Below are 21,997 nucleotides of genomic sequence, written 5' to 3'. Positions count from 1 at the left end.
CGCAAAAGAAACCGCCCATAGGGTGCTAGCGTTTAATAACTGCCGCCCCTGCACTAGCAGGCCGCTTCTAAACTTTAAATAACTGAATTAGTTTTATTCGACATGGAACAAAATATTCGCAAAAGAAACCGCCCAAAGGGTGCTCGAGTTTAATATCTGCCGCCACTGCGCTGTCTGGCCGCTCGTAAACTTTAAATACGTGAATTAGGTTTATTCGACGTGAAACAAAATGTTCGCAAAAGAAACCGCTCATAGGGTGCTCGCGTTTAATAACTGCAGCCACTGCGCTGTCTGGCCGCTCCTAAACTTTACATAACTGAATTAGTTTTATTCGACATGGAACAAAATGTTCGCAAAAAAACCGCCCGTAGGGTGCTAGCGTTTAATAACTGCCGCCCCTGCACTAGCAGGCCGCTTCTAAACTTTAAATAACTGAATTAGTTTTATTCGACATGGAACAAAATATTCGCAAAAGAAACCGCCCAAAGGGTGCTCGAGTTTAATATCTGCCGCCACTGCGCTGTCTGGCCGCTCGTAAACTTTAAATACGTGAATTAGGTTTATTCGACGTGAAACAAAATGTTCGCAAAAGAAACCGCTCATAGGGTGCTCGCGTTTAATAACTGCAGCCACTGCGCTGTCTGGCCGCTCCTAAACTTTACATAACTGAATTAGTTTTATTCGACGTGAAACAAAATATTCGCAAAAGAAACCGCTCATAGGGTGCTCGCGTTTAATAACTGCCGCCACTGCGCTGTCTGACCGCTCGTAAACTTTAAATACGTGAATTAGGTTTACTCTACATGAAACAAAATGTTCGCAATTGAAACCGCCCAAAGGGTGCTCGCGTTTAATAACTGCCGCCACTGCGCTGTCTGACCACTCCTAAACTTTAAATACGTGAATTAGGTTTATTCGACATGGAACAAAATGTTCGCAAAAGAAACCGCCCGTAGGGTGCTAGCGTTTAATAACTGCCGCCCCTGCACTAGCAGGCCGCTTCTAAACTTTAAATAACTGAATTAATTTTATTCGACATGGAACAAAATATTCGCAAAAGAAACCGCCCAAAGGGTGCTCGCGTTTAATATCTGCCGCCACTGCGCTGTCTGACCGCTCCTTAACGTAAAATACGTGAATTAGGTTTATTCGACATGAATCAAATTGTTCGCAAAAGAAACCGCCCATAGGGTGCTTGCGTTTAATAACTGCCGCCCCTGCACTAGCAGGCCGCTTCTAAACTTTAAATAACTGAATTAGTTTTATTCGACATGGAACAAAATATTGGCAAAAGAAACCGCCCGTAGGGTGCATGCGTTTAATAACTGCCGCCCCTGCACTAGCAGGCCGCTTCTAAACTTTAAATAACTGAATTAGTTTTATTCGACATGGAACAAAATAAACAAAACAAAAGAAACCGCCCGTAGGGTGCTATCGTTTAATAACTGCCGCCCCTGCACTAGCAGGCCGCTTCTAAACTTTAAATAACTGAATTAGTTTTATTCGACGTGAAACAAAATGTTCGCAAAAGAAACCGCTCATAGGGTGCTCGCGTTTAATAACTGCAGCCACTGCGCTGTCTGGCCGCTCCTAAACTTTAAATACGTGAATTGGTTTATTCGAGATAAAACAAAATGTTCGAAAAAGAAACCGCCCGTATAGTGCTCGCGTTTAATAACTGCCGCCACTGCGCTGTCTGACCGCTCCTTAACGTAAAATACGTGAATTAGGTTTATTCGACATGAATCAAATTGTTCGCAAAAGAAACCGCCCATAGGGTGCTTGCGTTTAATAACTGCCGCCCCTGCACTAGCAGGCCGCTTCTAAACTTTAAATAACTGAATTAGTTTTATTCGACATGGAACAAAATATTCGCAAAAGAAACCGCCCAAAGGGTGCTCGCGTTTAATATCTGCCGCCACTGCGCTGTCTGGCCGCTCGTAGACTTTAAATACGTGAATTAGGTTTATTCGACGGGAAACAAAATGTTCGCAAAAGAAACCGCTCATAGGGTGCTCGCGTTTAATAACTGCAGCCACTGCGCTGTCTGGCCGCTCCTAAACTTTACATAACTGAATTAGTTTTATTCGACGTGAAAATATTCGCAAAAGAAACCGCTCATAGGGTGCTCGCGTTTAATAACTGCCGCCACTGCACTGTCTGACCGCTCCTTAACTTTAAATACGTGAATTAGGTTTATTCGACATGAATCAAATTGTTCGCAAAAGAAACCGCCCATAGGGTGCTTGCGTTTAATAACTGCCGCCCCTGCACTAACAGGCCGCTTCTAAACTTTACATAACTGAATTAGTTTTATTCGACGTGAAACAAAATATTCGCAAAAGAAACCGCCCAAAGGGTGCTCGCGTTTAATATCTGCCGCCACTGCGCTGTCTGGCCGCTCGTAAACTTTAAATACGTGAATTAGGTTTATTCGACATGGAACAAAATGTTCGCAAAAGAAACCGCCCGTAGGGTGCTAGCGTTTAATAACTGCCGCCCCTGCACTAGCAGGCCGCTTCTAAACTTTAAATAACTGAATTAGTTTTATTCGACAAGGAACAAAATATTCGCAAAAGAAACCGCCCAAAGGGTGCTCGCGTTTAATATCTGCCGCCACTGCGCTGTCTGGCCACTCGTAAACTTTAAATACGTGAATTAGGTTTATTCGACGTGAAACAAAATGTTCGCAAAAGAAACCGCTCATAGGGTGCTCGCGTTTAATAACTGCAGCCACTGCGCTGTCTGGCCGCTCCTAAACTTTACATAACTGAATTAGTTTTATTCGACGTGAAACAAAATATTCGCAAAAGAAACCGCTCATAGGGTGCTCGCGTTTAATAACTGCAGCCACTGCGCTGTCTGGCCGCTCCTAAACTTTACATAACTGAATTAGTTTTATTCGACGTGAAACAAAATATTCGCAAAAGAAACCGCTCATAGGGTGCTCGCGTTTAATAACTGCCGCCACTGCGCTGTCTGACCGCTCCTTAACTTTAAATACGTGAATTAGGTTTATTCGACATGACACAAAATGTTCGCAAAAGAAACCGCCCATAGGGTGCTTGCGTTTAATAACTGTCGCCACTGCGCTGTCTGGCCGCTCATAAACTTTAAATACATGAATAATATTTTTTCTGCATGAAACAAAATGTTCGCAAAAGAAACCGCCCATAGGGTGCTTGCGTTTAATAACTGCCGCCAGTGCGCTGTCTGACCGCTCTTAAACTTTAAATACGTAAATTAGGTTTATTCGACATGACACAAAATGTTCGCAAAAGAAACTGCTCATAGGGTGCTCGCGTTTAATAACTGCAGCCACTGCGCTGTCTGGCCGCTCCTAAACTTTAAATAACTGAATTAGTTTTATTCGACATGACACAAAATGTTCGCAAAAGAAAGCGCCCATAGGGTGCTCGCGTTTAATAACTGCCGCCACTGCGCTGTCTGGCCGCTCCTAAATTTTAAATACGTGAATTAGGTTTATTCGACATGACACAAAATGTTCGCAAAAGAAATCGCCCATAGGGTGCTTGCGTTTAATAACTGTCGCCACTGCGCTCTCTGGCCGCTCTTAAACTTTAAATACGTAAATTAGGTTTATTCGACATGACACAAAATGTTCGCAAAAGAAACCGCTCATAGGGTGCTCGCGTTTAATAACTGCAGCCACTGCGCTGTCTGGCCGCTCCTAAACTTTAAATAACTGAATTAGTTTTATTCGACATGGAACAAAATGTTCGCAAAAAAACCGCCCGTAGGGTGCTAGCGTTTAATAACTGCCGCCCCTGCACTAGCAGGCCGCTTCTAAACTTTAAATAACTGAATTAGTTTTATTCGACATGGAACAAAATACTCGCAAAAGAAACCGCCCAAAGGGTGCTCGAGTTTAATATCTGCCGCCACTGCGCTGTCTGGCCGCTCGTAAACTTTAAATACGTGAATTAGGTTTATTCGACGTGAAACAAAATGTTCGCAAAAGAAACCGCTCATAGGGTGCTCGCGTTTAATAACTGCAGCCACTGCGCTGTCTGGCCGCTCCTAAACTTTACATAACTGAATTAGTTTTATTCGACATGGAACAAAATGTTCGCAAAAAAACCGCCCGTAGGGTGCTAGCGTTTAATAACTGCCGCCCCTGCACTAGCAGGCCGCTTCTAAACTTTAAATAACTGAATTAGTTTTATTCGACATGGAACAAAATATTCGCAAAAGAAACCGCCCAAAGGGTGCTCGAGTTTAATATCTGCCGCCACTGCGCTGTCTGGCCGCTCGTAAACTTTAAATACGTGAATTAGGTTTATTCGACGTGAAACAAAATGTTCGCAAAAGAAACCGCTCATAGGGTGCTCGCGTTTAATAACTGCAGCCACTGCGCTGTCTGGCCGCTCCTAAACTTTAAATACGTGAATTAGGTTTATTCAACATGACACAAAATGTTCGCAAAAGAAACCGCCCATAGGGTGCTTGCGTTTAATAACTGTCGCCACTGCGCTCTCTGGCCGCTCTTAAACTTTAAATACGTAAATTAGGTTTATTCGACATGACACAAAATGTTCGCAAAAGAAACCGCTCATAGGGTGCTCGCGTTTAATAACTGCAGCCACTGCGCTGTCTGGCCGCTCCTAAACTTTAAATAACTGAATTAGTTTTATTCGAGATAAAACAAAATGTTCGAAAAAGAAACCGCCCGTATAGTGCTCGCGTTTAATAACTGCCGCCACTGCGCTGTCTGGCCGCTCCTAAACTTTAAATACGTGAATTAGGTTTATTCAACATGACACAAAATGTTCGCAAAAGAAACCGCCCATAGGGTGCTTGCGTTTAATAACTGTCGCCACTGCGCTCTCTGGCCGCTCTTAAACTTTAAATACGTAAATTAGGTTTATTCGACATGACACAAAATGTTCGCAAAAGAAACCGCTCATAGGGTGCTCGCGTTTAATAACTGCAGCCACTGCGCTGTCTGGCCGCTCCTAAACTTTAAATAACTGAATTAGTTTTATTCGACATGGAACAAAATGTTCGCAAAAAAACCGCCCGTAGGGTGCTAGCGTTTAATAACTGCCGCCCCTGCACTAGCAGGCCGCTTCTAAACTTTAAATAACTGAATTAGTTTTATTCGACATGGAACAAAATATTCGCAAAAGAAACCGCCCAAAGGGTGCTCGAGTTTAATATCTGCCGCCACTGCGCTGTCTGGCCGCTCGTAAACTTTAAATACGTGAATTAGGTTTATTCGACGTGAAACAAAATGTTCGCAAATGAAACCGCTCATAGGGTGCTCGCGTTTAATAACTGCAGCCACTGCGCTGTCTGGCCGCTCCTAAACTTTAAATAACTGAATTAGTTTTATTCGACGTGAAACAAAATGTTCGCAAAAGAAACCGCTCATAGGGTGCTCGCGTTTAATAACTGCCGCCACTGCGCTGTCTGACCGCTCCTAAACTTTAAATACGTAAATTAGGTTTATTCAGCATGACACAAAATGTTCGCAAAAGAAACCGCCCATAGGGTGCTTGCGTTTAATAACTGTCGCCACTGCGCTCTCTGGCCGCTCTTAAACTTTAAATACGTGAATTAGGTTTATTCGACGTGAAACAAAATGTTCGCAAATGAAACCGTTCATAGGGTGCTCGCGTTTTATAACTGCAGCACTGCGCGGTCTGGCCGCTCCTAAACTTTAAATAACTGAATTAGTTTTATTCGACATGGAACAAAATGTTCGCAAAAAAACCGCCCGTAGGGTGCTAGCGTTTAATAACTGCCGCCCCTGCACTAGCAGGCCGCTTCTAAACTTTAAATAACTGAATTAGTTTTATTCGACATGGAACAAAATATTCGCAAAAGAAACCGCCCAAAGGGTGCTCGTGTTTAATATCTGCCGCCACTGCGCTGTCTGGCCGCTCGTAAATTTTAAATAACTGAATTAGTTTTATTCGACGTGAAACAAAATGTTCGCAAAAGAAACCGTTCATAGGGTGCTCGCCTTTTATAACTGCAGCACTGCGCGGTCTGGCCGCTCCTAAACTTTAAATAACTGAATTAGTTTTATTCGACATGACACAAAATGGTCGCAAAAGAAACCGCCCATAGGGTGCTCGCGTTTAATAACTGCCGCCACTGCGCTGTCTGGCCGCTCCTAAACTTTAAATACGTGAATTGGTTTATTCGACGTGATACAAAATGTTCGCAAAAGAAACCGCCCATAGGGTGCTCGCGTTTATTAACTGCCGCCACTGCGCTGTCTGACCGCCCCTAAACACTGTTGTATATTATAATTTGTAACTGATTACTTTTTTTTAATGTTTATCTTATTTAACAACTTTGTTGTTGAAAATGTTATTTACTTTCAATTATGGTTTTCAATTTTCTTATAACATTTCATTATACATCATTCAAAAACAAATTCAAAATTTTTTTTTTAACTTTGGTGCCCCCACTGCTTGTGGTGCCTGGTGCGGCCGCCCCGCTGGCCACCCCCTAGCTGCGCCACTGCACGCAGGTGTATAAAAAAGGACTGCACAGTTTTTGCGTAGGGAAACACGTTTGTAAATAAATCTTTTTAATTTTCAATATACCTTTTTATAACTTCCTTGTCAATAAATATGTAGTATTCACTTGTGTTTTTTTTTTCATAGTATAAAATACTCTGAAGAGAATGTAGAAAAAATTATAAATATTTATGTATTAAAGCTGAGATGGAGAATATTTTTCTTGTTCATATAAGTTATACTTAAAAATGCACTTTTTTACTAGCATTTTTGGCATGTATCGGTAAAATATGTCTCAAAGATATTATATGAATGTTCTTTTATCTATCCGCACAAATACAGTACCTGTTTACTTACGTTTGGTTAGAAGACCAGTGGTAACCTGTTAGTGGGTATAAAGTTAATCACGTTTCATAGTTGTAAGTTCTCCAAATTTTAAATAAATAATGAACACACTAATTAATATTATATTTTTATTTTTACCTTCAAAGAAGAGCAACTACACTACATGTATTATTTAACTTCCTAGTGTATGACTAAACGTCATAACAAAACATGCTTTTAAACAACATATTCATAACTTAATCATGTTATCTCCCATGAATTCTTCTTATCATGCATAAAATAAAATAAATCCCTTGTCAGCTTTTTCCGCTAAAATGATGCATAAAATAAAATTATCATCACAGCATCTCAAAAATCTTCTAAATCATCTTGTGTAATATCTGTTACATCAATATCTTGATTGGTTAGATTAACAGTTTCTGAATTTTCTTCACAATTATTAGATTCAACTGTCGTCACTTTCCCATCAACTTCCGAGCCGGCGGTTGCTACTTCTGTTGCTTCGTCTTTATCAAGGCAGATATTTACCGGATCTTCATCAATCTTAGGTTCTTTATTCTCGTCTTCCTTTATTTCTACTACATCTTTCGTACTAAGAGTTAGTTCGTCGCTGCTGTCGTCAGTTTCACCATCATCATTGCTATCATCGATTTCGTCATCATAATCACTATATTCATTGCCTACATCTTCATCGTCATCTTCATCGTTCTTGTTTTTATTCAATTTTCTCCTAGGTATTGGTCCAGCGAGATGTAATGGTTTGAATGTTAAGGTATAACCATCTGTTACAAACGTAAAAGAATACTTATTAACATTTGTTCTACACTCGTGTCCCTTGACATCATTATAAATACATTATCGATATGGAAATTTTGTTATTTAAATATATTTATAATTAATCAAGCAAGCGCAACGTAGATTGACGGAAGATACCGGATGCAGGTCGTTTCCAACCGGCCTTATTGGAAATCAATGAGAGAGGCCCATGTGCAGCAGTAGACATTCTACTGCTGGAAATGATGATGAAAAAACAGCAATGTCAGCCAAATCGATTTTTTTTATTTAAATTCTAAATTATTTTATTTCAATTCTAAATAATAAAGACACAAAACCAAAGAGGTTAGCACTCTGAATAGAATTGTCTCAAGAATGTCGCTACGACGCTACAGTGCAAATGATACTCACTTATAGTTTTGTTCTCAATTGCGCAGAGATGGTCGAAGCTTTCATAAGACTTGCAGACCGCTACGAACATTTTTTTGTGAGCCTGCTTTCTTACGCTGACGATTCCCAGACCCTCTAGTAACGGGATCAATTCTTGGGTTTTTATTTTGGGAACTACGAATAACCTCAACGGAAGGTTACAGTCAATATTTAGTATACGCTTAGTGAGATCCAGTTGTAAAACCTGTAAATGGCAAAATTTAGAACGTTGTTCTTCAAAAAACAATCTCCATGCAACAGTATATGGAATACGAGAAAGTAAAACGTCCGCATACCTTTTTAAAGTTATCTGAAAGTTTTATCAAATGTTGACAAATTTTGACTTCGTCACCGCCAGAATTTTTATTACATTCTTCAATAAACTGAAAAATGACAATATGAGACTGCTTTAGAAAAAAAAATATAAAAGCAAATCGCCACGACAATATATCAAAAAACAGGCTATTCCTACGGTTACACGTCTCATTTGTTTCATTATTATTGTTTATTTATGTAGAATTTAATATTTCATTTTAGATTCGTTTTATTTAATTGGCACGGCTTCCTTAAATGCCATATAAAAAAAATAGAAACGACAGGTGTTAAAAACGAATGGAAAAGATAAGTTCACTAAGAACTAGAAGTAATTGATGTAAACAATTTCAATACAGACACTAAATAATAATGATTTTTTTTATAACTCGAAATGCCATCTTTTAGGCCCTTCGCACACGGCGACCGTCATTGCTCTCGTCCACGTCACAACGCTTCAGTTGCGATGCAAATGCGATTCAGTAACTGGACTCTGTTGGGGCAACGTTGTTACTCACGTTGTCTTTGGTGCTACTTTTACATAAGCACCCGAAGCGTGAGCAACGACACAAACGTTAATGCCCATGCGCCACTGTAGCGCGCTGTTCAATTTAAGATATATTGCTTTTAAATATCATAATAACGTGACGATCGCCGAAATATCTTACACATAGGAGGCCGCCAGGAACGAATGACGAATTCCACGATCGAGCCAATCGGGGCTGAAGGCGAAACTGCACTTTTTTGATTATCATTAAATGACAATAAAGTTATACTGGCTCTACTATTACGCGTCCCTCACTTTATTCCATCTTTCGCTGCAGATGACAGGCAGTGAGATATAACAAGCGATAGATGTTATCGTAAGTTGAAGTAAAGTTTTTGGCATGAAAATTGAGGGTGTTTGAGGAATTAAAGTATAGTGTTCCAGTGGTTATGAAATTGTACGCGAATAATCAGTACACATCCGCGGCTACTTCTTACCTCGGTGTCGTCAATAAACACACCCTTTGAGTACAAGTGGCTTTTTGTTTGTGACAATATGACGCAATTAAAACAAAATCTTACCAAGTCTACGAGTACTTTCACCTCCTTATCAACTGCTTCTTGTAACTTCGGCTCTAGTTTATATTCTATTCCTCCGGCGTACTCTTCCTGAGCTAGGTTCTTATATTCTAAAATAAACATAGCGTTCATTCATACAACTTTTATTAATCTATCTCCATATACAAGAGATTTCCGTCTATGTACTGTCTCATAATGTTCAGAGATCTGAAATTTTCTAGGAATATTCTTTTCGTCGCGTCATTATTAATTTTTAAATACAATGTTTTCGCGATAATTGAATTTTAATTAATTTTTCGTTTATTGTTATTAGTAAATTTTAGAATTAAAAAGAAATACTTACGTTGACATAATTTTTTATCTGAAAATGAAAATTTAAATAAATATTTTGTATATGTGATTTATGACCATAGACGTATTGTATAGGTAAATTATAAAATATGTAGGTAAATTAAACAGTGATACATTATCAAAAAGTAACATGGTGTTTTTAAAATTGCATTTGTTCTATGATAGTTCTTATAGACAATTCAATAAATAAAAAATAACAATGTTATTACTTGTTATAATGTCATAATCTATCAGTGTCATTCAAACCAATGCAAGATAGAAAGTACAATAAAGGAATTCTTTAAACATATATTTATTATTATCATCAAGTCAGCCAATTGACGTCCACTCCAAGGCACTGGTCTCCCTCAAATATCACCACAATGACAACTCTTGCGCAACCCTCAACCAACGACTTTCCTCGACCTCAACTGTGTCGTTTTTCATGCGCTTTGTCCCGCCTACTGTCACTTAGACGAGCAATTCTTTGGTTTTGCCTTACCATATAAGGGATAATATAAATTAATTTCCTTTTTATATCTTTATTCATAGCTTACCGGAGTTCGGATATTTAAGAAGTGTTCCTGGAGGCGGCGATTTTCGTCGTAACGGAACCTCAATGTTTTCCCCTTGATTATATTTTATCTTCTTTAAATTCATTTGCTTTGGTTGCGATACGTTTTCTTGAAGCTTCCTTTTCTTTAGATTAGGTTTAAGCGGAGGAGCTTCTTTTCCTAAAAAATATGAATATAAAACTAAATTTATTAAGATGAGAAGTAAATATTACATTTTTATATACATATAAATTCTAAATTATTATATTGAATTAAAAATGATTGTGTATTATTATACTAATTATTTATAATTACGATGCGATTATACGAGTATTTAAGATGTAACATCACAGTTATAAGATCCACAGCACATTTGGATTGGCTTAAGTGATTTTCACAAGGAAGCTATCTTAAAAGGCGAGTCGAGTCAGCATATAAGAGAAATTTTCTGGTGAGTTTTATCTAGCAAATAGTATTTTTGCGTATACCCACAAGACACTTGATCTCTTAGTCCATACAAACGTAGTTTGGTGTAAATTACGCAAAGTTTGAATTGGAGATATGTGAGATGAATTCAAAAGAATCTTGTGTTTATAAATTATTTCCAAAATCGGAGGCGATTTGAATCTCGAATCGCAATAATCCACAAGTTGAGGCTTTTTAGTTCGTCGCCATTTGGACCAAATGAATAAGTGGTTCCCGAAAGGCGACCCCCAGTTGGTAGATATATCATGGGTAAGCCCTCAACTAAGTGGAACGATGACAAAGTCAAGGTCGTGGAAGGTAGCTGGATGCGAGCAACGCAAGACCAGTCGTAATGGCGATTTTTGGGAAAGGCCAATTCCTTACATAATGAACCAGTGAAAGCTTTACTTCCGTCCTTTGCCGCTCAATTCCACACAGTAGGCTATTTATTTCAACGATTAAACAGCCATTGGAACTATGTAATGGAGATAGAGCAATTCATTATGTATTGATTTTGTAGATCACGTAAACAACATCTTATCGTCTAATTCTTTTTCACCAGTGATGGAATACTACTGTTCTGGCGCACTAATGCACAACAATTGTATCAAGGACATAATCCTTATTTTTTACGCCACAAACTTGCTGCTGGTAGAAACAAAGAATTATTGACGATTGTGATTGACAGATGTTACACCCGTCCAAATCCAATCCGCATCCGCTTTGTACACCATTAATAGCGTATGTGAATGCAACATCACACAAGTATAATACGTACTAATGGATTGTGTCCGCAGATAGGCTCACAGATCTAATATAACTTTATGGTTTGGAAGAGAAAGGGCTTGTTTGCAAAAGCAATCTGGTCTTCCAGGTTCAGAAAAAGGTTACATATACAAAATTTGTCACAAGCGTATAGAGTACAATGTCTCAGTTCCAGCCACATAACTATGGCAAATAGACTTGAAGCGGTCTGAAGCACCAACCACCTCTCAGCTAGAATTAAGCCGACCACTCCATGGAACGTGTACTATACTTTTTTGCTCCTTTTAAGATCTATTTCAAAAACGTTGAACAGACTGCTCCATAAGAAAAACACTAGAGAAACTGCCTGTATCAGCGTTTCAATCAAAATTTGTAGGTACCTCGCAAGCAAAGAGCGAATACACTAGTATGATTTCGTATCTTTAAATAACAGCAAACGTAGACCTGATAAGTTAATACCCCACCCAGGATTTTGATTTACGTAATCTAGAATCCGTGACATATTTGTACGACACCACAGGTTAAGACGGTACGACTCATTCGTTCAATAATTTACCGTTAGCGGCGGCAATTAAAACCTAAATATAGCAATATTTAATATTGCATCACTGTTCGCAGATTGCGTCGCCACGTCGACGGTGCGAAGACGATATGTTTTAAACTAAGAAGAAGTTATACTTCTTAGTTTAACACATTCACAATCAGAGGATACCACATTGTGTGGCCTTTGATAGTTAAAATTAAAACACTAATTAAAACGTCTCACCTTTTGCTTTGTACTCCTTATTAACCTTGTATGACGGATAATCCTTCGTTGCCTCAATGAAAAATGATTTTTGGCTACCCGTAGGATACAACTGATAATATTCTTCTAAAATTTGATTGAGTGTCACACCCTCCCTTTTTCCCGTTATTTTGTCTATACGCAACCTAATGAGATATTTTAGATATGGCATAAAACCAGGTTCACTCATAAATTTTTTCACATCAAATGCGGCTACTAAATCTTTAGCTATAGCAGCGATAGCCTGATTTCTCCAAGTTTCTTCTTTAACACTGAGAGATCTGTGTTTGTACACTGCCTGAATAGGCGCGTTGCCCTCAGGCTTGGCATTAAAATATTTTGACGATTGTTTAAAAGTATTTGTAACATTACGAGGTTGTTTAAAATCACTGGCTCGAAAGTTACTAAACTGTTTAGATTTATTTGTATTTTCCTGTCTTTGATAAAAGTTTGATTTATGGGTTCGATCATCGCGATCATATCCACCTACAGGCACTTTCTTATTAGACATTCCGAAACTTTGGCAATTATATTCGTCGTTGTTTTGGGAATATTTCCAATCGTACTGCGAGTCGCAATCGTTTCCAAAACTGCGGTCATTCGTGCGGCTATATTTTCCGTGTGTTTGCATCGAACTCTGGCGGTTATAATTATTGACGGAGCTTCCTGAATAACCGTCCTCATCGTTGTCATTAAAGCTATCTTGCTTATTGAAATTATATTGATTGTCCCAAACTTTAATTCTATTATTTTCCCCTTGTGATTGGTTATAAGAATTCCTTTGCTGTTTTTCATTGTTATCCGAATTAGTGTCATTATACCGCTTAGTATAAACATCCGACCGTTCTGCGTAATCACCTAAACGGTTCCAAACATCAATTCGTTCGTTAGAGAATTTGGAACGATTATAGTGATCATCATTCCCACGATCGTTCCTCGAAGGAGACATTATTTCGTTTCGCCCACTCTGACTATGTATCGGTTCGTGAAAGTTTTGACGACTTTCTAGTGTAAACGGTTTGTTAATGTTCTTCTGAAAATACCTTCCGCCGTTGTCATTTTTGACGACAGGTTTATATTGTGAGTTATCACTTGAAAACGGTATGAAGTCAGGCTGTTGCGGAGGTGGTACCATAGTCGGCGGACAATTATCGAAGTTATTTGGACCACTGTAAGACATATTCGGATTCTGTGGACAAAGCATGTTTTTTTATACCAAAAAGTGATGAGACGAGCAGAGCGGTCACCTGACGGTTGGTGATACGGCCCGTCCACGCCAGTGCGGCGCTGCACAATTTGTAATACAAATTTCTGCGCAACACTGTCGCATCCATCACTTATAGACATGCTATATTTTGCTGCATAGGTCCAACAGTGCGCTAACTACGATTATCGCAACCGGAACACTGTAATGCTCACGCACAACAGTTCGCCGGCAAACATGGACACTGTGCTTCTACCTACGTAGACGGCCTCAATTAATAGACACTAATCAGTAATCTTATTCACAATAGCTTGTGATGTGTGATAATATCCGTAACAACTGTAGAAAGCAGAGAATAAAAATTATGTATACTCTTACTAAAAAAATCGTTACGGATAAATCTTAAACAACGTACCACAAACAATACCAATAAGGGCAATTTGACAAGCAACAATGTATTATCTGTGGTTGTACGGGTAGTATTTACTACCAATCCCACCCAGAACCCAGACAAGGCAGTATCATTAAAAACATAATCGAAGCAAAAAGTTTTGTGCATTTTTCGATAGTATATGTCTACTAAGATTACTACATAATTCCGTGAGCAGTAACGACCTCAATTCTAAAAATCCAAAAGCCAGTATTGACCAAAAGATTTTCTTACAAATTGCAGCCGTACTGGTTAGATGTCAAATCTAAGCCATATGTCCGGCGCCATATAACCACCCATTCCAGGTCAATTTCTGACGAATTGATAACTTGTGTATAGTTTAGTGCTGTCTTGATGGAAAACAAGAAAATTCGTTGTTTAATCCTTGGTCTGCTTAAATCGAGCCAGTTGACAGCATAACTCTGAATTAAGTGATACATTCAAATGGGACAGTTCAAGTGAAGGATTCTGTATTTGGCCATCATTTAGAACGGAATACGATCTTCATCGTCTGTTGTTAACGTTCGAGTCCCATTTGTAGTCCCTTATTACCATCAGAGTCAACAATCAGTCTATTTAAGCTTCAGTAAAAACCGTACACACAAAATCCGACCAAAAGATCTTCTAGCACGTACACATAGAGTTCCTTCGATATTACTAACCTTGCTGAAAGCCCGCAAACAGCTCTGATCGACACCTGGGACCTTAAGGTTCCGTAGTAGAGACCGCAGTCTTTCAGCACACGACGTCCGCCCACAAGGTGGTCAGACGACTTTGTTTGCTACCTACAGGTTCCACTAGTAATTTCTGAGGGAGACCAATGTCTAGCAGTGGAAATCCTATGACTGAAACGATGGTGAAACGGTCTTGTCTCGAGTTTCTCATCTAAACCGTTCATAAAAACTGAAACACGTTTACGGAAGCGTTTTCTATATTGCGTATTGAATGCGTAAACATATATTTTTTGACATCGAACGAAAAACGCTCAAAACTTTTTACTTTGCCTTTTATTATGCCAAACATTATGAGAAAACACATTATTTATATGCCAGTCATATTACAAATATTACGAAAATTCTTCACCCAAAACAAAATTTGCTTCGCTTTTGATTAACATAATAAACCTCGTAATCACGAGAAAATAGTAATCAAATAGTATCACTGCTTGCATTGTAATGCACTGCTGTGTAAATTACGTCATTTTACATGTGAAATACAATAAAATGTAGTTAAAATCCTTATGGAATGTTTCAGCCTACAAAAATAAAAACTTTCAGTGACTTATAAAAAAAATACTATGTTCTTCCTCAGTCTATCGCTCTCCTCTTATTTATGGAACAGTGCATTACAATCTTATTTATAATAAGTTATATCCTTAATTAATATAAATATTTGTCATATTTAATATATACATTTATATTATTTCACACTTCACATTAGTGTTTCATTTTCGTCCTACGCCTTTAATTTCTTACCCCACCTATACTATTATAGCCTTTCAGTTACATTTAGAAGGCGGAGAAAATAGTTGAACTGAGTAGAATATCCAAAGACGTAAGTCCTACCACATCCCAAATTTGACAGCCAAGTGTTGAAGTTGACACATCGTCAGGATTATTCAATACCTGGTTATGTTCTTCTATCAGGATGTTTTTAATTTTAAAAATCAATACAAATTATTGAATGTCACAGCTAAATAAAGAGCGGCAACAATAATTTTAACAAATTTCACATAATTTTTTTATCCACACAGACTTTAGGATACTTTTATCTGTTTATGTAACTCCACATGGTAATTGAAAAAAGAAATTATAACGCTTTAAACAGGTAAACGTATAGATCATTTGTCAATAAAGCTTTTTGATCACTCTGCAGACTAACAACTTCTGACAGTAGAAAGTCTACAGGGATAGTAAACGATAATTTTTTTAATATATAGTGATTCATATTTTGAAAACCCTTTTTCTTGCTATATTGTTATGAAACTATTTACAATTTCCTTTTTTTTTTCTTCTGTAACTATTGACTTTGGGATAGTCTTTATAATACAATAATTAACAGCAAATGAGCTATGCCTTCACGCCTTTAAAGCTTTTACACCCACAACCAATTGAATTGTATATTTTTAAAAGATAACAATAAACAGGTTAAACATGTCACACAATGATATGTACATATGAAACAAAACAAACTTTTACTATGAACAAAAGTATCATACTTTTAAATATCATGTACACTTACCTGCATCAATGCCCTATTAGAAATGCCTAAGCTGCCCATTGTCTGAAATTGCATCATGTTTGATTGACCCGCTGGAGATTGATATGTGACTGTAGAATTCTAAAATAAATTTGTTAGGTTTGAATGCAATTTTAAACATGAATTGTAAAAATTAAGGATAGTAGAGCATGTACAGGGTGGGCCACGGATGCGTACGAATTTAAAATCGCTATAGCGTTGGAACGGGGTAAAGGAACGGAGTGCGGGAAGTGGGGTTCTGTAGCTCGGTTCTCGGAAATTTTGTCGCGATGGTGCACTTCCCGGGTGAACAGCGTGCGTTCTGTGTTAAAAATTATTACAAAAATGCCGATTCGGGCGTTATTGTTCGACGTTTATTTCGCCCTCACTATGGATTGCATGACTTAAAACAGTGTCCGAGTGAAAGTTTGATTCAGATTGGGTCAGAAAGTTCGAGGCTACCGGTTCGACCCTCAATCAGAAACCTAAGGGGCCCAAAAGGACAACAAGGTCAGAGGAAAACATAAACGAAGTCGGAGCTTCCGTACTTCGCAATCCTGGGCAATCAACTCGCAAGCGATCAGCAGAGCTCTCTGTATCAAGAACGACCTTGCGTCGAATCTTGAAGAAAGATTTAAAATTGCACCCCTATAAACTTTAACTAGTGCAAGATTTGAAGCCGAATGATCACAATTTACGACGTGATTTCGTCAAAACAATGTTTGAGCGGTTTCGGCGCTTCAACAATATTCTTTTTTCAGACGAAGCCCATTTTCACTTAAATGGGCACGTAAATAAACAAAATAGTCGTTATTGGGCCTCAGACAATCCACGTTTCAAATACCAAAAGCCTTTGCATTCGCCAAAAGTGACAGTTTGGGCGGCTATTTCAGCACACGGAATCATCGGACCCTTTTTCTTTGAAGACCAGCGAGGGAATTCTGTGACAGTAAATACTGAGCGATACATAGCCATGTTACGCCATTTCTTTTTCCCGCAGGTGTCAGAATTTCAAGGGTACAATAGTGCGACATGGTTTCAAAAAAATGGCGCCACATGCCATACATCTAACGAGAGTTTAGCAGTCTTAAAGGAGAAGTTCGCTGGAAAACTCGTTTCGTGCCGAGGTGACATTCCATGGCTACCTAGGAGTCCGGATTTAACCCCACTAGACTTTTTCCTGTGGGGTTACATGAAAAGTAGAGTCCACAGTAATAATCCGACCTCAATTGCCCAGTTGAAGGCCAATATTCACGGAGAAATGGCCGCAATTCCGCGCGCCATGTGCGAACGAGTTTTCGGCAATTTGAAGACGAGATTCGAAAAATGTTTGCAGCGGGATGGTGCGCATTTGGATGATGTTATTTTCAAAAAATGATTGTCCCAATTGTTTACTTTAATTTAAAAATAAATTTATTATAGTATTACTTTTGCTTTGTTTTTTATGAATTTTTCAAATTCGCAAAACTCCGAGGCCCACCCTGTATTTTACATCCACATAAGAGGGACAACAATTAAAAAACTTCACTAATATTTTGCCTTAGTTGAACAATTATTAGCAATCATTATTAAAAATATTATATTACATGGTAAAATATTCTGAAATAAAGTGTATGTTGCTGTTATAGGTATGGGTATTCTTAGAAGTTTTTTTAAAGAATTGTTGGATATAGAGTGTAATTCTTGAACACAGTAGGTTGACTTTGATTTTTACAGTCGCATCAGTTGTTAGCGGAACTAGAAAGTAATGTCGCTTTCTTAAGTTAAATTCACACATCTATGTTTTCAACAATTTTTTGTTTCTAATAATAATCAGCAATATATTCACTTTCATTATCAACAACCTTTTTCCATCTGGTATATGTCTTACAAGTATGTAATAAGCTACCAATGTGACAATCACATATCAACATGAGCAGAAATGACATTCCTTTCCGGTCCCCCTAATATTTTGGTTATACTTTTTATTCTTTCTAGTTGGTATTCTTAGTCATTCTTAACACCTAGCATGTTCCTTTCCATGCTGTTTTGACACACTTAATTTTTGCTTACAGCCTATATCTGACATATGTATATAAGACCACTAAGGATGCATGTATCGTAAACTTTCTTTTATTCTGTGATGCATATTGATTTCACCCTCATTAAATATTTCAGCAGACAACATATAGCTCAAGTATCTGCTACCCTTCTGTTTATTTCTTTCGTCATTTGAAGGTTAAGTGAAATAATCTTTGTCTGTCATAGCTTTGGTCTTAGAAATATTCATTGCAAGCATTTTGTGTCATAGTAATGTGAAATCAATGTTTATACTATCTTTAGTAATTCTTTGCAAGATGATGCTTAAAACCATTGACGAACAATCATAACAGAACCACAGGGTTTGTTGCAGCAGAATGAACAATGCCTAACTTGGGTAAAACTATCTAAAATAACAGATATACTAAAGCATAAACTGAAATATCAGTCCCTCACACCATGCAGAGAGCGACCTTAATAGGTTTTCATTATCATATCAGAGTTATATGTCATATTAATCTGTGCCAAGAGACCCACATTTATAATTTTGTTCACAGTGACATTTGTGCTCAGTAATGGAAAAATATCCAACAATATTAGGAATCAAACAAACAAAAATATAATATATGCTTCTCTTCATACATCAACCTTATACACAAATTTAAAAGAATTTTAATTTACACATACCTGGTAAAAAGGTAAGTTACATGAGCTATTATTAATATGACTTGATGTGTACGATGTAGTAGGTGCAGCTTCCTTTGTAAAGCGCTCCTGCTGAAGTTTTGAACTTTCATTGCTTCTTTCATTAAATTTTTTCCATATTCCTTGTCCTTGATTTGAAGATCTTGGAGCTGTTTGTCTCTAAGTTATCATAAAAAAGTAAATGAAATAAAATTTCAGCAATGTACTTACTACTATACAAAATTTACTAAAGTTATTAATTTATGCTATAAGATGTATTTAAGCTGAGTCAATAAGAGTCGTGACAAAATTCCAATGTTGAATAAATGAAATTTATCTTTTTTATTTTTTATAGGAGGCCTTAGATGTTAATATGTGTGAGTAGCAAGTAGAACTTTAGTGCACACTTGAGTGGGATCTATGTGAAAAATTTATCCAATTATTATGTATATATTTAGGCAAATAATATAAGAATACAAATATGGATTCAGCAGCACAGTTTGTTAGCCAACCAACCACACTCTTGGAGAGCAAGTGAAAAGAAACAATAATAGTACACAATTGTTAACAAATGTCAAGAAACTTAAAGATGTGTAACAGAATTAATTTTAATTTAATGGAGTTCTACAATTAGCTATTATCTGACTTCCTGGCAGTTTTCTGAGTGTGACAATAGCATTCATTTTTGATTCATTCTTAACACTATACACATACTTTTAAAGCACTTTGATTCAGTAATTGTTTAATTTATCCATCAAGCCTATGTTAGTTCATTATTAAGGACTGCCTTTAATATTTATTATAAGGAATTTTCTCAATAAAAATAATGAATAAACAAGCATTTCCTATAAAATTAATGTTTGTGTTGAACACAGAGATAGTTTTTTCATTGGAAGCAATACAAAAAAACTTTTTTAGCAGGTGTAGATCTACTTTTAGCCAATATTAAAAATGTACACGTACACATCCTTAGATTATAATTAACAATATTAGACCACTAATTGATATTGGTAATATAGGTTATGATATAAGCTCTATCTGAAGACAGTATAATTAAGTCATCAATATATTGTTTTTTAAACAAGTACATTTAAAGGAAAAGTTTATTTATTTATTTAATTTTGATTTAAAATTCTTTATTGTGCATGCAAGGATACATTTAAATAGTTTCATAATAATATAGAAAACAGGGTAATGGGCGGTCTTATCACACAAGGCAATGGGCAAAAATAATAGAAAAGGTAGAACTATAAATAATGGGTTGTTATTGTGTAAAACACATACATATATACAAACACATACATAAACATACAAATGTAAACACATGTTTATAGACATCTATAACACATCATACAGACATCTATAACATATAATAAATTAGTTATAATACGTATTATGGTATAACATATATTATAAATATAATAAGATTACAAATAAAAACATCAAACTGATAAGGATCGCACTTGCCTCGGAAAGAATAAAGAAACAGAAGGAAAAAAGAAATGTATTAACAGATAAATAATCATAGGTCTATTGAATAGTTCCTAACCAATTACACAAAAAATAGGTAGTATGTTAGCATGTCTTATATTCAGCCGTAAATCATTCCACAATAGAATGACCTCTGTGGTAAAAGATTTGGCTATAAAAGAAAACCAATGCACCAGCATTTTTAATTTCAGATTCTCTGATGATCTGAAAGTCCTCTTAAGTGTATCATGAGGAAATTGAAACCTTGATTTGAAATAAGAGGGAGTGAATAGATTGATAAGAAAATTGTAGAGCAGATAAAGGATATGAACATTCCAGCGAAGCCTTATGGTTAACCAATTGAGCATAGCATGAAATTCGGAAACAATCACATTTTCTGAGTCCAAATATGAAATAAATACAGAAGTTTTGAAGACACTCAAGTTTATTTAGTTAGTTTTCAGTGAGGTAGCTGATATCTGCATAATCAAGGATGGAGAGAAAGCGTGACTGTGCATGAGATATATTAGTTGTAGTAGGTAAAAAGTAGCAAATATTATGCAAAGACCATGCCAACACTCAATAGTTAAGAGCTTATTTTCCAAACTTGTGGATCCCACAAAAGGAGTTTATTGAAATGAATGCCAAGGTTTTTAACTGTCTCACTGAACAAAATGACTGTGCTATTACAAACTACTGATGGTAGTAATGGCAGCTTAGTTCGGATAGTATCCAACTGCTACTGATTACAATGACCTGTGTCTTAGATGGATTGATGACTTATCCATAGGCCTTGCTCCATTCGCAAATACTGGACAGTATTATATCACAGATTATGTCAGTAATAGTTTTCGCAATCTCATCCAATGGTACTTGGGAATAAATGTGAAAATAATCAGCAAAAAGGTGGCAGGCAGAATTACGTTCTGCATCGTCATATAGTCATCTATAATATGAATTACAATATTGGTAGCTACATTTATAGTATTTATACTACTGTGTTGTCAGTAATTGCCTTCTCACCTTATTTCCCCGTACATCTTCGATGTATAGTTTCTGGCCCATGTAAATGTATCCATCTAGTTCCTTATAAACTATTAACGCATCATTATCGTCACTTAAACCTATAGTTACTTTACGACTATCGTTCGATTCATAAACAAGTTTGTCTAGTATAATTTCCTCTAAATTGCACTTTTCTTTCACGAGCGCTTTTACCTCACTATATCGAACCTGAAATAAAAAAACGTAAATGTAATATGAAACTTAGAACAAAATTAATAAATGTAATTGAAAATTTAAAGAAATCGAAGTATTATAGCGTACCGTTGTAGGTAAATTATGAATTATTAGTAACATTTTCTTATATCAGTTGTTCCGTAATGTTTGTATTTGTGAAGAAAATCTGTTTACACCGAGTTTCGTCCGAAAATTAGATTCAAAGGTTTAGTTTGTATTAAATCTGTTTTTATATGATTTTAAAGTAGAATTAACATCGGCAATAGAATGCCGATAAATTATAAAACAGATTAGATATGGAGTAGTAAGAGTACAGCGTATCACTTGTAAAATTTGAGCTAGAATATGAATATACACTTATACTTTAAAACTGCATATTTAGATATCCTTACAATT

The 21,997-nt window shown here is 36.9% G+C and overlaps 1 protein-coding gene across 2 annotated transcripts; it reads right to left on the bottom strand.

The window, feature by feature from the left end:
* Positions 1–7,013: 7,013 nt before the first annotated feature.
* On the bottom strand, positions 7,014–21,845 carry LOC137924904 (general transcriptional corepressor trfA-like). 2 transcript variants are annotated; one of them, XM_068768296.1, is made up of 11 exons: positions 21,689–21,845; positions 21,386–21,595; positions 18,896–19,072; positions 16,193–16,291; positions 12,300–13,506; positions 10,307–10,483; positions 9,763–9,780; positions 9,423–9,529; positions 8,339–8,425; positions 8,025–8,247; positions 7,014–7,621 (listed from the first exon to the last, which is right to left on the bottom strand). In XM_068768296.1, exons 1-11 carry the CDS (start codon positions 21,719–21,721, stop codon positions 7,188–7,190), a joined length of 2,772 nt encoding a protein of 923 aa, XP_068624397.1. In that variant the 5' UTR covers positions 21,722–21,845; the 3' UTR covers positions 7,014–7,187. The 2 variants fall into 2 exon arrangements, with proteins under 2 accessions (XP_068624397.1, XP_068624398.1); XM_068768297.1 differs by lacking the exon at positions 10,307–10,483.
* Between the last annotated feature and the right edge of the window lie 152 nt (positions 21,846–21,997).

Source organism: Battus philenor, unplaced genomic scaffold (genome assembly GCF_028537555.1).
Source record: "Battus philenor isolate CCGP_79_NKW_IND1 unplaced genomic scaffold, ilBatPhil1.0.hap1 SCAF_25, whole genome shotgun sequence".
Taxonomy (NCBI): domain Eukaryota; kingdom Metazoa; phylum Arthropoda; class Insecta; order Lepidoptera; family Papilionidae; genus Battus; species Battus philenor.
Note: the sequence above shows the minus strand (reverse complement) of the source record. Positions and strands in the feature narration are given on the sequence as shown.